At 37.9% G+C, this 14013-nt stretch overlaps 1 protein-coding gene across 8 annotated transcripts in view; it reads left to right on the forward strand.

Moving 5' to 3' along the window:
- The window catches only part of lrp1aa (low density lipoprotein receptor-related protein 1Aa), a 192347-nt gene that overhangs the window by 48638 nt on the left and 129696 nt on the right, over nt 1-14013 (forward strand). For all 8 annotated transcript variants that reach the window (XM_084101218.1, XM_084101222.1, XM_084101219.1 and 5 more), the window contains exons 4-5: nt 12721-12840; nt 13853-13981. In XM_084101218.1, the coding sequence (XP_083957344.1) occupies nt 12721-12840; nt 13853-13981 (249 nt within the window). The remainder of the gene's footprint in view (nt 1-12720; nt 12841-13852; nt 13982-14013) is intronic.

The raw sequence follows: 14013 nt of genomic DNA on the forward strand, positions 1-14013 counted from the left end.
TTGACAATCCCTATATGACCGCTTTCGCTAGCTACGCTAGCGGCGGTCATAATTATGTGTTATAATTTGTAAATAATAATTTTCTGCCTCTGGACCAGGACAGAGTGCCATCATTGATGGAATGAGTATTGAGTTATCTGAGGAAATTTCACTCTCGAAGGAAGAATGGCCCAACATTTCTCCAGGCGTGATTTTTTCCCCCTACAAAAAAGTTAAAGGGGTCATGAAATGCATTTTCAGATCTTTATATTATGTTTCCGAAGGTTAGTTTATGACCTTAGCAAAGTTTTTTTGTGCCAAATATTTGTAAAAACAAGATTTTCCATCCTCCTTTTCACTCTCTGTCAAGAACACTACGTTTCAAGGTGCGTTACTTCCAGAAACACAAGAAAACATCCACTGTTGTGGTTGGTGAACTTAATTGCACGATCTCCACATAACCACAGATCTACAGTAAACGCATTGCATGAACTACACTGGGACATATTCAACTTGACTACACAATATATTAATATTCAACTCAAGAAAACGTGAATCCGTGTATGTACTGATTTCATTAGCAGCACTCAATGACTCTTGCTCTCTTAATAGTGTGAAACGCTGGCTTAATGTTTGATGTGCTAAACAATTCTCTGTCTTTTTGAGTGAATCATACAATGAATCAACTAATTAGGTCAAAAACTCTAAGGGCCCTATTTTAACGATCTAAGCGCATGGTCTAAAGCGCAGGGCTCAAGTTCACCTAGTGCGAGTCCGAATACACTTTTGCTAGTTTAACGACGGGGAAAATGGTCGGCGCTCCCGGCGCATGGTCTAAAAGGGTTGTCCCTATTCTCTTAATGAGTAATGGGTGTGTTTTGGGATTTACGTGCGTTAAACCAATCAGAGTCTCATCTCCCATTCCCTTTAAATGCCAGCTGCACTCGCGCCATGACAGATTCGCTATTTATATGATAGAATTTGATAGTGGAAAGACCGAAGCCGTCTCCAGAGCGCAAACGGATCTGCTCGTGCGCGAGGTAAAAGCTGTGTGTGTGTGTGAGGTTAAAGTGTGCAAGCAGAACATCTACGGGACAAGCCGGATTTCACCATATCTTTATGTACACAATAATAATCTTGTTTGTGTGCTGTTGTGCATCCCTGTGTGTTTAATAAGCAGAGTGTGTGTGTAATAAGCAGAATGTGTGTGTAATAAGCAGAGTGTACGTGCGTTGTGGACCCGCCTATAGGCGCACATTACTAACGCGCTCTTTAAATAACAAAAAAATAATATTGCGCCATTGACTTTAGACCAGGTTTCAGTTGGTCAATGGCTCAGTCTATTTCAGTTCCTCAAAATAGCAACGCTCCAACAATGCGCCAGAACACACCTCGTTTTCAGACCAGCAGCCCATGGGCGCACAAATGGACGCAAATGCATTTGCTATTTAAACAACGCGGCGCAGGACGTGAAAATGAAAACTGCGTCGGGCTGAAACTAGCAAAAAACACTTGCGTCGCTCCTGGCGCTGCATTGCACCGGTGTAAGATAGGGCCCTGTATATTCAGGAACTGATATTGTATATTTACTACTGATGCACAATGGTTAATCCTGCTTTGAATTTGTTTGGAATTATTTTGTTGGCAGATCAAATATACACAAATTGACCAGATCAAATATACACAAATTGACTGGCAATATGTACATCGTTACTCAATATTAACTTATTGTTTATTAAACTGTTGTAAAAAAACAGTATCACGGACACAACCATGCTGTCGGTTGGAGCATCAGCACCCCTAAATACAAAGGTTTATGAGTTTTTTATTTGAGTTTTTATGTAGGTTTTTTATAGGACTTGGGCAAAGATCTGAACTCAATGTACAGGTACAATAGTGTATAAAAGGAAAGGAAAATTTCAAATGCAGTTAACCTTGATCTACCTATTTTAGCTTCACCCCCATATGCACACGCTCTCTCTCTCTCTCACACAGCTGTAGTGTCTCTCTTTATGCATGAATCTAGCGGGTGATCTCCAGTGATGTGACACAAACCCGTCTGGACATGAACACACTGGCGAGGTGATAGAGGACAACAAACCAGAGGAAATCACTGGAGAGATACAGACAGAAACTGCTAGAGTTCAAGATTTATTCTAGGTTAATTACAAATCTAGGGTTAGATCACCTAATCAAATGTTATTGCCATTTACAAACTTGGCATGATTCACATCAGATTTGAGATCAGGGACAACAAATGACACTGGTTCTGCATGTCTTGTGACTGTTCACTAAAAATCAGCAGGGTTTGAATGAACACCCGCCAACCTGTCCATAACGCATCCATAACGCATTTTAACACACTAGCCAATTTGGCGGGTTATGCGTCATAAATTATGTTCTATTACTTTGCATGGCATAGTTATCAGAGCCCTTTCACTAAAAGGATCCTCAAACATTAGCAAAACAACATGTAAATAGGGTCACACACAGACGCAGTGCCATGGCTTTAAAATTTGAACACATTGTTTTCTATGATTATATAATGCACCACTCGCCGTCTATCGAGATGTCCAAGGCCTGGTGTTTCCCGTCTGGTTTGCCCATAGGAGACAATTAAGAGGACACTTTTTCTAATAAATGCCGCACGTCCAAGACTTTTGGACAAAAATCGCCCTTGCATCTTTATTGCTACGTGAAAGTAAACTCAAGGCAATTATAAGAGAAGTCACAGAGAATTTTGTCTTTTTTTAGGTAACACTTTACAATTAGGTTTTATTTGTTAACATTAGTTAATTATTAGTTCATGTTAACCTTATTGTGAAGTGTTACCCTTTTTCTTTTTTTTTTAATGGTAAATGATCACGAACAGTGATTTACTGAAAAGCTGAAAGCAATACAATAATTCAGAATCAGATTTAATAATAGATAGGCTGTATTTAAATCTAAGCTGTGACATTGATAATCTGGTTTCTTTCTGATAATTTTTGCTTTGACTAGTAGAAGTTCTGAATGGCCGGCAACTTAAAAATCGAGTAGCCAAATTGGCTGATGAGTGCAAAATTTCATTTCAAACCCTGGACTTCAGAAATCTTGGAATATAGAACCATTGTATGGACCACATTTATTGTACTGTTTTGTTATTTTTTATACTTAAAGGGATAGCTCACCCAAAAATTTAAATTAGCCCATGATTTACTCTCCCTCAAGTCATCCTAAGTGTATATGACATTCTTCTTTCAGACGAATACAATCGGAGTTATATAAAAAAAAATCCTGGCTCTTCCAAGCTTTATAATGGCAGTGAATGGCTGTTTCTGTTTTGAAGTCCATAAAAGTGCATCTATCCATCATAAAAGTGCATCTGTCCATCATAAAAGTGCATCTGTCCATCATAAAAGTGCATCTGTCTATCATAAAAGTGCATCTATCCATGATAAAAGTGCATCTGTCCATCATAAAAGTGCATCTATCATCATAAAAGTGCATCTGTCCATCATAAAAGTCCATCTGTCCATCATAAAAGTGTATCTATCATCATAAAAGTGCATCTGTCCATCATAAAAGTGCATCTGTCCATCATAAAAGTGCATCTATCATCATAAAAGTGCATCTATCCATCATAAAAGTGCATCTATCCACCATAAAAGTGCATCTATCCATCATAAAAGTGCATCTATCCATCATAAAAGTGCATCTATCCATGATAAAAGTGCATCTGTCCATCATAAAAGTGCATCTATCCATCATAAAAGTGCATCTATCCATGATAAAAGTGCATCTGTCCATCATAAAAGTGCATCTATCCACCATAAAAGTGCATCTATCCATGATAAAAGTGCATCTGTCCATCATAAAAGTGCATCTATCATAAAAGTGCATCTATCCATCATAAAAGTGCATCTATCCACCATAAAAGTGCATCTATCCATGATAAAAGTGCATCTGTCCATCATAAAGTGCTCCACACGGCTCCAGTGGGTTAATAAAGGCCCTCTGAAGAGAAGCCATGGGTTCTTGTAAGAAAAATACCCATATTTAAAACTTTATAATCTAAAATAACTAGCTTCCACCAGACGACAGTACGCATGTACTACGCAAGTCGACTTGCACCACAAGAGTAACCCGTGACGCATGTATGATGTAGGATGTAGGAGTAGCGTAAGCTCGCGGTTTAAACAAATAGGGCTGTGCAAAAAACTGAAACTCCTCTTCTACTATATAGAAATCATCCGACATATCTCTTCAAAATTGCTAATTCACAACCGGGGTTTATTTAGCTCTTTCCTCTGAGCTTCCGCGTTTGTCATTACGCTGTGTGTCGGGTCAGGGGTTCGTCTTCCACCGTAAATCGATGAGTACGGCCGTCTGTCGGAAACCAGTGATTATAGTTTATAAAGTTTTAAATATGGGTATTTTCCTTACACAAACGCATCGCTTCGCTTCAGAAGGCCTTTATTAACCCATATGGCCATATGGATTACTGTTATAATGGATGGATGCACTTTTTTGGGCTTCAAATTTTCACCAGCCATTCACTCCCATTATAAAGCTTGGAGGAGACATGATATATAACTCGAGATATTAGCAGAATGTCATTTACACCTAGGATGGCTTCAGGGTGAGTAAATCATGGGCTAATTTTCATTTTTGGGTGAACTATCCCTTTAAGTTGGCAGTAAAAATCACTCTCCAATTGTACGGAAAAGAGCATCTGCAGTAATTGATATGAGTAAATGTAGAGAATTTCCATTTGATATTTCGTTTGCACCCTAGTTTTAAACAAATACAATAATAAATATTCATAATTTTTTTAATGTAACACATTTTACCACAGTCCTACTCCAAGTCCCTGTAGCTTCACACCGATGTGTCCAGTTTATCCAGAGGGATTGCTTCAGTTTTTATTAAGTCTTCATCAAAGCTTTCAGTGGCGACTGCATCACCTTCTCTCATCATCAGCTGTGTCTGAGAAGATTCAAGAGCACTGGCTGAAATATCATCAAATAAAGATTCACACCTAAACATTCATGGTGTTTCGTGAGTGTGCATTGATGAGAGAAGATTGCAGAGGTCTAATGCTGCGTACTGAACACACACATGACCTGAAGGATCTCCATCGCAGAATGTTTTATGACCTTCTATGGGAATAAACATCTTTCAGTCCTGTTGAGTGTTGGGCTTTACCACTGTCCTACACAACACATACATAAATAAATCTACATAAATGGATTAATAGATGATTTAAAATGACAACATATGCAGTTTTAGGAGTAACATAGGTTACTAACATATGTATATTTCTCAGTAGCGTGACAGTAGCTTGTCTGTTTTCAAAGTCCTCAACAACTGCAAACTCTGGTATGTGTTTTTACGAACCCACGTTTTAACGAGTGTCATTTCATGTTGTTTCTTCATCATGAGTGGCTTTTAGCTTTGTAAACTGCCGTTGCACATTAGCTTCCCAACGCTGTTCAATGGCAGAAGCGGCGATTTCAAACCGCTTAAATGAATGCAATGCATTTTATCCAAACTTGAATTGCTCAGTCATCACATTCATGAATTGGAAACATGCTATTATCTCTGCATGGCTTCATGTATGAGGACATGTGTCACTTTAGATACTCGATGCAGAGTCAGTCATTGAAACTGAAGACTATCCGGTCTGACCTTATATCTAAAGGAACGGTGAAACAGTCAACAGTTCACTGGTCAGCAGAAGGTGCATTAATGAAGAAAACTAGAACAGACACTGATGCTTGAAGCCACTGTATGTCACAGACAAATACACAACACAGTCATTCTTCCAACAGGATATTTTCATAGATTAATAAAAAACACTGTTAGTGTGACATGATTTGTTAAAAGAAAAATTGTTTTACCTTTATGCATTTGGCATACACTTTTATCCATAGCAAAATTAATTTAAGATGGACAGTTTTGACATCACTAAGAATATAAATGATCTTGGCATTGTTAATACTGTTTGAGTGACAGGAACATTTTTCATTTTTAGTGTTTATAACAATATCTAGAGAACAGGGAGACCAATAGCTGATATAATACCTAAACACCTTATTCCTGACGACCTTACTGCGTTTTGAATTATGGGTGTCACTTCCGGTTTGGGGAACTTCCATTAAAAAATGCTGAAACGAATCATTTCAAATCAAAAGGTTGCCCTACAAATAAAGCTGATCCGTCAGTTTGACTGGATGAGCTGTCAATTTTCCTTTATGATTTATTTTCAGACATCATGAGAAAAACGTTATAGGCTACTTGGTATTTTAACGTGACATGTTATAACAAGAATATCTATGGCAAGAGCTCTTTTCAGTCGCTGCTTTATTTTCCTCGTGATTTCTTTTTTCCCTTTGCAATCCGCTGTAAAAGTATGAAAAAGGACAACATATACTGCACATTTGTGGTCTGTTCTCCCGAATTTAATTTACGATATATTCCATTAATGCACAAATAATCTCTCGTTATTCTCCTCAAATCCTCACGTCTCTTTCCAGGTTTGTTTTCACAGGTAAATGCAATTTATAATCTGACAAAATGACGGAAATCACTTTGAAATAGTATCACGTAATGCTGAAGTTAAAGAACATTTTTGATTCAGGCAACATAAGTTACATACAGATATATATTAATACAGTGATATAACCCGTCCGTTATTGCTGTGGAAAGACTCGCGCTTTTGGGGTAATTTGATCTGTTGAAAGTACCTTGTCCTTGATGCTTTACACTTTTAACCCTTATGTGCTGTTGGGGATGTTTTCATCCACTATGGGGTATTTTTTAGTCTAAATTTGGCCATAACTTTCTCTGTGTTTCAGCAAATGGAATGATTTTTGGTGACAAATCTTATTTTGACACATATTTTGGGAAAATGCTTTGAAATTTTTCAAAAACTCAACAGTACACTGTGGGCAAATTTACTACCCTTTCGTTATGTTTGTGGCTGAAAACAGCCACTACTTTAAACTGCTGTAAAAATATATCAGATAAATATTTTTTTCAAATTTTTTTGCATAAATCTATTAATCAACCTCCGTCCTGCTCAAAAATACTAAATGTGTAAAAAAAAATCAGGATTTTAACTCTTTAATTGCCAAATTCGTAAATGATGTCACTGATTTGGGAAAAACACACACAAAATGACTAATTTTCAATATAAAATGTGATTGTGGACTGGATTTTTTTTAACCTTTTATCACAGTCTTGGACATGTCAAAGATCAGAAACAACATTAGTTTTGATGCATTGTTAGTTTTTGTGCAGCATCAGATTTTAACTTTTTCTCCCTCATTTACTGTTCGTGGCTGTTTTTGCCCCATTGACTTCCATTATAACCACATTTTTTGATTGCAAAGTCATGACACCATATAATTATGCATTTTTGATTGTTGGTGGTTTTCCCTGTTGGGAAGAGGTACAATTTGTAATTTTTACTGTTGATAACCAGGTGGCACCATTAACCCTTTCGATAGGCCTGTGCAAAAAAAAGCTTAGTTTCTGGCTTTTACATGGAGTTATATGAAGTGTATATGGAGTATAATAGCATAATAAAGTGTGTGTGTGTGTGTGTGTGTGTGTACTCACCTTGATGCGTCTGAGAAAATCAAAATATGCACCTCAGCTCTCAGAACTACATGGAGTAAACAAAAACAAAGTAAGTGTATTTATGCATCTGCTGCCTTTTGATGGTGAGAAATGCAGACTAAACAAATACAAAGCAAGTGGATTTAAACACTTGCATGCAAGCCTACTGGTCATTTGATGGTGAGAAGAGCAGCAAGCAACATGAGAAAGGGCTTGACTTGTAGTGAAGTTTCAGAGATGATTATGCAGCCTGACCCCTCCAGCGAGCTGCACGATGTATCGTCTTCTCCCTCTGACACCACAGACTCAGGAGAGTCAGATCCTGATTTGGATGTGGCACCCTCATCATCCTCTCTAGCTTCCACTGAAGGCGAGGAGGATTCGGAGGATCCTGGATCTGGGTGGATTGGGAGAAATGGCGAAGTGTGGTTTTCCACCAACGCGGAGACAACTCCCTTTCTTCAGCCTGCCAACTCCCGTGACTCCAGGGCCGACGTGCTATGCCATCGCAAGCGTCCAGAACATGGATTCTGTGTTCAATCTGTCTTTTACGGAGTAAAAATAGGAGGGGAAGGCGATGATCCCACAGGCAACGTGTGGACTCCCCTCTGGACCTGTAGACGCCAGCCAAAATCAGTAGCCCCCATGTAGGCACGGAGATCTGTGGAGTCCACCCCGTTTCTCATTGTGCGGCGCCCATGGAGGTTGGTCATGCTGACAATGAGGTCAATCATCTCCTCAGTAAAAAAACGAATCCGTTGAACACAGAATTCATGTTCTAGATCCTTGCGATGGCATAGCGCGTCGGCCCTGGAGTCACGCCTCTGACAGGCTGAAGAAAGGGAGTTGACTGAAAACCACACTTCGCCATTTCTCCCAATCCACCCAGATCCAGGATCCTCCGAATCCTCCTCGTCTTCAGTGGAAGCTAGAGAGGATGATGAGGGTGCCACATCCAAATCAGGATCTGACTCTCCTGAGTCTGTGGTGTCAGAGGGAGAAGACGATACATCGTGCAGCTCGCTGGAGGGGTCAGGCTGCATAATCATCTCTGAAACTTCACTACAAGTCAAGCCCTTTCTCATGTTGCTTGCTGCTCTTCTCACCATCAAATGACCAGCAGGCTTGCATGCAAGTGTTTAAATCCACTTGCTTTGTATTTGTTTAGTCTGCATTTCTCACCATCAAAAGGCAGCAGATGCATAAATACACTTACTTTGTTTTTGTTTACTCCATGTAGTTCTGAGAGCTGAGGTGCATATTTTGATTTTCTCAGACGCATCAAGGTGAGTACACACACACACACACACACACACATACACACACACACACACACACACTTTATTATGCTATTATACTCCATATACACTCCATGTAAAAGCCAGAAACTAAGCTTTTTTTTTGCACAGGCCTATCTAAAGGGTTAATGGTTCCACCTGGTTATCAACAGTAAAAATTACAAATTTTACCTCTTCCCAACAGGGAAAACCACCAACAATCAAAAATGCATGATTATATGGTGTCATGGCTTTGCAATCAAAAAATGTGGTTATAATGGAAGTCAATGGGGCAAAAACAGCCACAAACAGTAAATGAGGGAGAAAAAGTTAAAATCTGATGCTGCACAAAAACTAACAATGCATCAAAACTAATGTTGTTTCTAATCTTTGACATGTCCAAGACTGTGATAAAAGGTAAAAAAAAATCCAGTCCACAATCACATTTTATATTGAAAATTAGTCATTTTGTGTGTTTTTTTTTCCCAAATCAGTGACATCATTTACGAATTTGGCAATTAAAGAGTTAAAATCCTGAATTTTTTTTAAACATTTAGTATTTTTGAGCAGGACTGAGGCTGATTAATAGATTTATGCAAAAAAATTTGAAACAAATATTTATCTGATACATTTTTACAGCAGTTTAAAGTAGTGGCTGTTTTCAGCCACAAACATAACGAAAGGTTGTAAATTTAAACGATGCACAAGGGTTAAATTTCCTTTTAATGTTCGACGGTTGAAGGGTGAGTAGATTAATGTCATCTCATTGTGACACTTTTGTAACGTATTGCGTTCATAGAGCGAGCCTTTTCACTGATTGTTTACAGCTTAACGGAAGTTACACCCATAATTCCACCAGGAATAAGGTGGATATAAATATCTGATTTAATAGTTTAATAATAGCAAACTAGGTAATTGCCTAATGAAATGGAGATTTACTGTACTTTGTTTCACGTAATGCTTACAAGAAAGGTGCAATGCACAAAGCTGGACGGATTTAACTTTATTTCGAAATGTAATTTCTGTGAAAAGTGTTAGGCTCTATCAACCCATCTGAGCACTTGTTACATATACACACTTTACCGTAGTGTGATGAAGGCAAAATCCCTGTCAAATTTCTATTCAATCCTCTTAAGGATTAGCAATGATGAATTTACTGCACATGCTCAACTCTGCACGCTTACACTCACACACACACACACACACACACACACACACACACACACACACACACACACATACCTACATGCAAATCAAAACATACTCATATAATTTCTTCTCTGATCATATACCAACACTGTCCCAAAACCTAGCGAAGGCTACAGAGACAGGCAGTTCTTCTAGAACAGCATCTCTATTGAAATGGAACCTAATAGATCCAGATTGGACTCGACTTGCTTTCAATAGAGTTTGACATTTTAGCATTTTGCTAAGCTATGAAATATTGTTCTCTGAACATTCAAAACCTGTTTTTTTGAATGTCTCAAAAACGTTTTTTTCTTTTCTTTTTTTCTTGGTTATGCGAACGTTAAAGGAACATTCCATTTTGTCATTCTTTTAATGTTCTCTGAACGTTCTGAAACAAGTAGTAACATTTACAAAAAGTTAAAAGAACATCCAGCTAAACGTTTCAGGTAAAAACGTTCCATGAACAATGTAGAAATAATTTTTTTGTGCTAACTTTTTGAGAACATTATCAAAGACCAGATAACTTTGAACGAACGCTCTATTAACATTACTGGAAGAACATTTGTTCACCATGTTAGCTGGGAAGGCTGTCTACATTAAGAGCTGTTAGCATATTAGCATAGTTGCTAGGAGCTGTTGAAGCAGGTCATCTAGAGCAGAATGGGCAACTTCGGTCCTGTCCAGGGGTGTGTTTCCCGAAACCATCGTTCCAACGAACATTCGCAAACAGCATCGCAGAGTTGTGTGTTTGGAGCGACAGCTCTCCTGTGGTTAGAAGCAGAGTTTCTTCTTTGCATGACATGTGGACTCAATAAATCCTTATCTTGAGCCAAATAAGCAAGCTGACATTCAATACAATCTGTATCTTTTATTTAGAATACATACAAATGTCATTTACGTCTTTTAGTTTGTCAAGAGATTTAAAGCAACGTTTTTGAAGAGTGCGCATGTGTGAACGAGCTCTAGTGCGTAAGAACAAGCCTATGATTGAATCTGGAAATAAAGCAGAATAACTGAGAAAAATGAGAAATAGTCATCAGGTGCCATGTTCGTAATTTATAGCATTAATTCGATCTCAAACAGATTCATTAAACGAAGTTATTACTCCACTACGTCCGTGACATAATTAACCAGCGTGGTTGAACGACCAATTTGCGACAGTAGCCTACGATTTCGGGAAACAGTCGTGATTAGCTAGTTGGTTTCTTCAACGATGCATCGTACTATGGTAGTGAAGCAGCGAGTTACAGTGTGTACGGGAAACAAACCCCAGCAGAGTTTAGCTCCAACCCTAATCAAGCACACCTGAACAAGCTAATAAGGTCTTCAGGATTAGAAAGCTAAGGGCGGCTGAGTTTTTCCTCCAGGACTGAAGTTGCCCAACCCTGATCTAGAGGCTCATTTGTTTCTGTCTGTGTGCTCATATGTGTGTTCTGAGATACCAGCTGCTGTTATTTGATTTGAGTCACTCTGTGGTTTGTTAAATCAGTTAAAGATGCCATTGCACGGAAAATAGCAGCCCAGGCTCATTGGGAAAACGTACCTGTGGCAACATTTCTGCAAAATTATATTAGGTTTCGCGACAGTTTCAAATTAAAATGTCCATTGAGTGGCGCTAAACGTGTGTTCAGTTTGATCTGAAACAGATGAACGTGAATGTTACGTTGTTCTGAATTGAAATGTCCAGGGAGTGGCACTAAAAGCTTAATGCTACATTGCATTTTCTAATAACGTACACCTACTGCCCAATAGTGTTACAAAAGCATATGTAGAGTAACAAAAGTCGGCACACTGCCACTGCTTCTTCAAAGAAACAATTTATTGAACTGTACAATTTTTCGACCTGAAGATCTTCGTCAAGTATAAAAACAAGTACACAGCAGGGTACAATTTATATCAACATGATCTATCACACCTGATCTAATTATCAGACTCATTAAACCAATCATACAAAATACACAATAATAACCAACATAACAAAAATGTTGAGAACAAACTCCAAAAAAGTACATGCAAAAATAGTCACCAATATATACAGAAAATAATTGACACAAATATTGAGAACGAACACCAAATCAAAGACCATTAGGGAAGAGGAGGAAAAAATAAAACAATTCACAAATTTAAATCAATTCAAAATACAAATCAAGGCCCTTTGGGGAAAGGGTATTTAATGATTATATATAAAACGCTTCCCTCTCTAGCAGAAGTTTATTAATGTTACCACCCCTTATTAGTGCTTTCCCTTGTTCAGTACCTATATTGAAGACTCGACAGATTGTGTTTAAAAGCATTAAAGTGATCCAAGTTCACTTGACCAGGGTCAAATAGATGCTTTTAGGCTGTCCGTTCAATTTCTTAAATATATAGTAAGTTTTTGTGTATTTGAACACTATGAAAGTGTCCTTTGGTGAATAACTGTGTATTAGACGTTAGCTGGATTCTAGTGCTTGTGCTACATTATAATTCTAGTATGTGATGTATAGTCTGTTACTAGATTGAGCAAAAATAGAGATGTTATGCATCATATGCTTTCATTATACAAGTAGTGCTTTTAGACTTCTTTTAATGTTTTGAACTTTGCAGTCTTCCTGAATGTGTTTCAGCCAGCAGTGTGAGTGTAAGTGTGTGTGTTGTTTGACCTCTGTGTGTCCTCTGCTCTGATCTCTAGAGCTGGTGCTGAACTGCACTCACGCGGGTTGCCAGGACGACTGCGCTGTCACTCGTGCCGGCGCCGTGTGCTTCTGCAAGAGCGGCTATGAGATCAGCCAGGACGGAAAGACCTGTAAAGGTCGGTTGTATGTGCACACACACTCACACACACCAACAAAAACATTCCTTGGACAAATGGACGCAGATACAGAGAGTGGATAATTATTTTAAGTTTATTGGAATAACCAATTTTTATATATTTTTTTAATAAACAGCATTCACACTAACTAAAACATAGAATTTTTAATCGGGTATCATGTAAAGGAAAATGTAGCGTCAGCTAGTCATTGTCACATATTTTTTTTCATATTTTTTTTAAAGATATTTAATTGTTTATTTTAAGAGACTGACAGTATATATATTGATGTCAGTATATACTGACATCAATTTTTTTTCATTTTCTTACTCTCCAAAAAAAGGTTTCGTTTGTTAACATTATTTAACTACATTAGTTAAAATGATCTAATAATGAACAACACTTCTACAGCATTTATTGCCCACTTTGTTTGTCAGTATTTTTGTCTTATTTTTCAGTCAAATGTCCAAACATCTTTTATTAAACAAGTAAAATTTACTGGAGTGACAAAATTGTGTAAAATAACACATAAGACTTATGTTCAGAGAATATATCTTGAAACAAATGCATTTTTTTGCCAATTGGCACGTCTTTACTTGTGTAATACTTACTTGTACAACTAGTATGTATAAAAGCTTGTGTCTGCCACAGAAAAATAATTGTAAAAACAAAATTAAAAAGGTAATTGCGACTATTTTTCTCACAATTTTTAGAAAAAAGTCAGAATTGTGGGATATAAACTCACAGTTGCAAGATCAATATATAAAGTCAGTAAGTTTATTTCCGCCAAGCTTTTCATCTCACAATTCTGACTTTTCTTCTCGCTATTGAGTTTATATCTCACAATTCTGACTTTTTGTCTCTTATATTGTGAGATATAAACTCTCAGTTGCGAGAAGAAAAGTCAGAAATGTAAGTTAAAAAGTCGTAATTAGCATTTTTTTATTCCGTGGCGGAAATAAGCTTCCGAGACAAAAACCCTGATGTAGTTTATATTGTGTCTGTGTGTGTTCAGATTTCGACGAGTGTACGGTGTACGGCACCTGCAGTCAGACGTGCACGAACACAGACGGCTCGTACACCTGCTCCTGTGTGGAAGGTTATCTAGTCCAACCAGACAACCGCTCCTGCAAGGCCAAGAACGGTAAGACAAACATAACAGTCCGAGATAAGATA

Source organism: Abramis brama, assembly GCF_963993115.1.
Source record: "Abramis brama genome assembly, chromosome: 23".
In the NCBI taxonomy this organism is placed as follows: Eukaryota; Metazoa; Chordata; class Actinopteri; order Cypriniformes; family Leuciscidae; genus Abramis; species Abramis brama.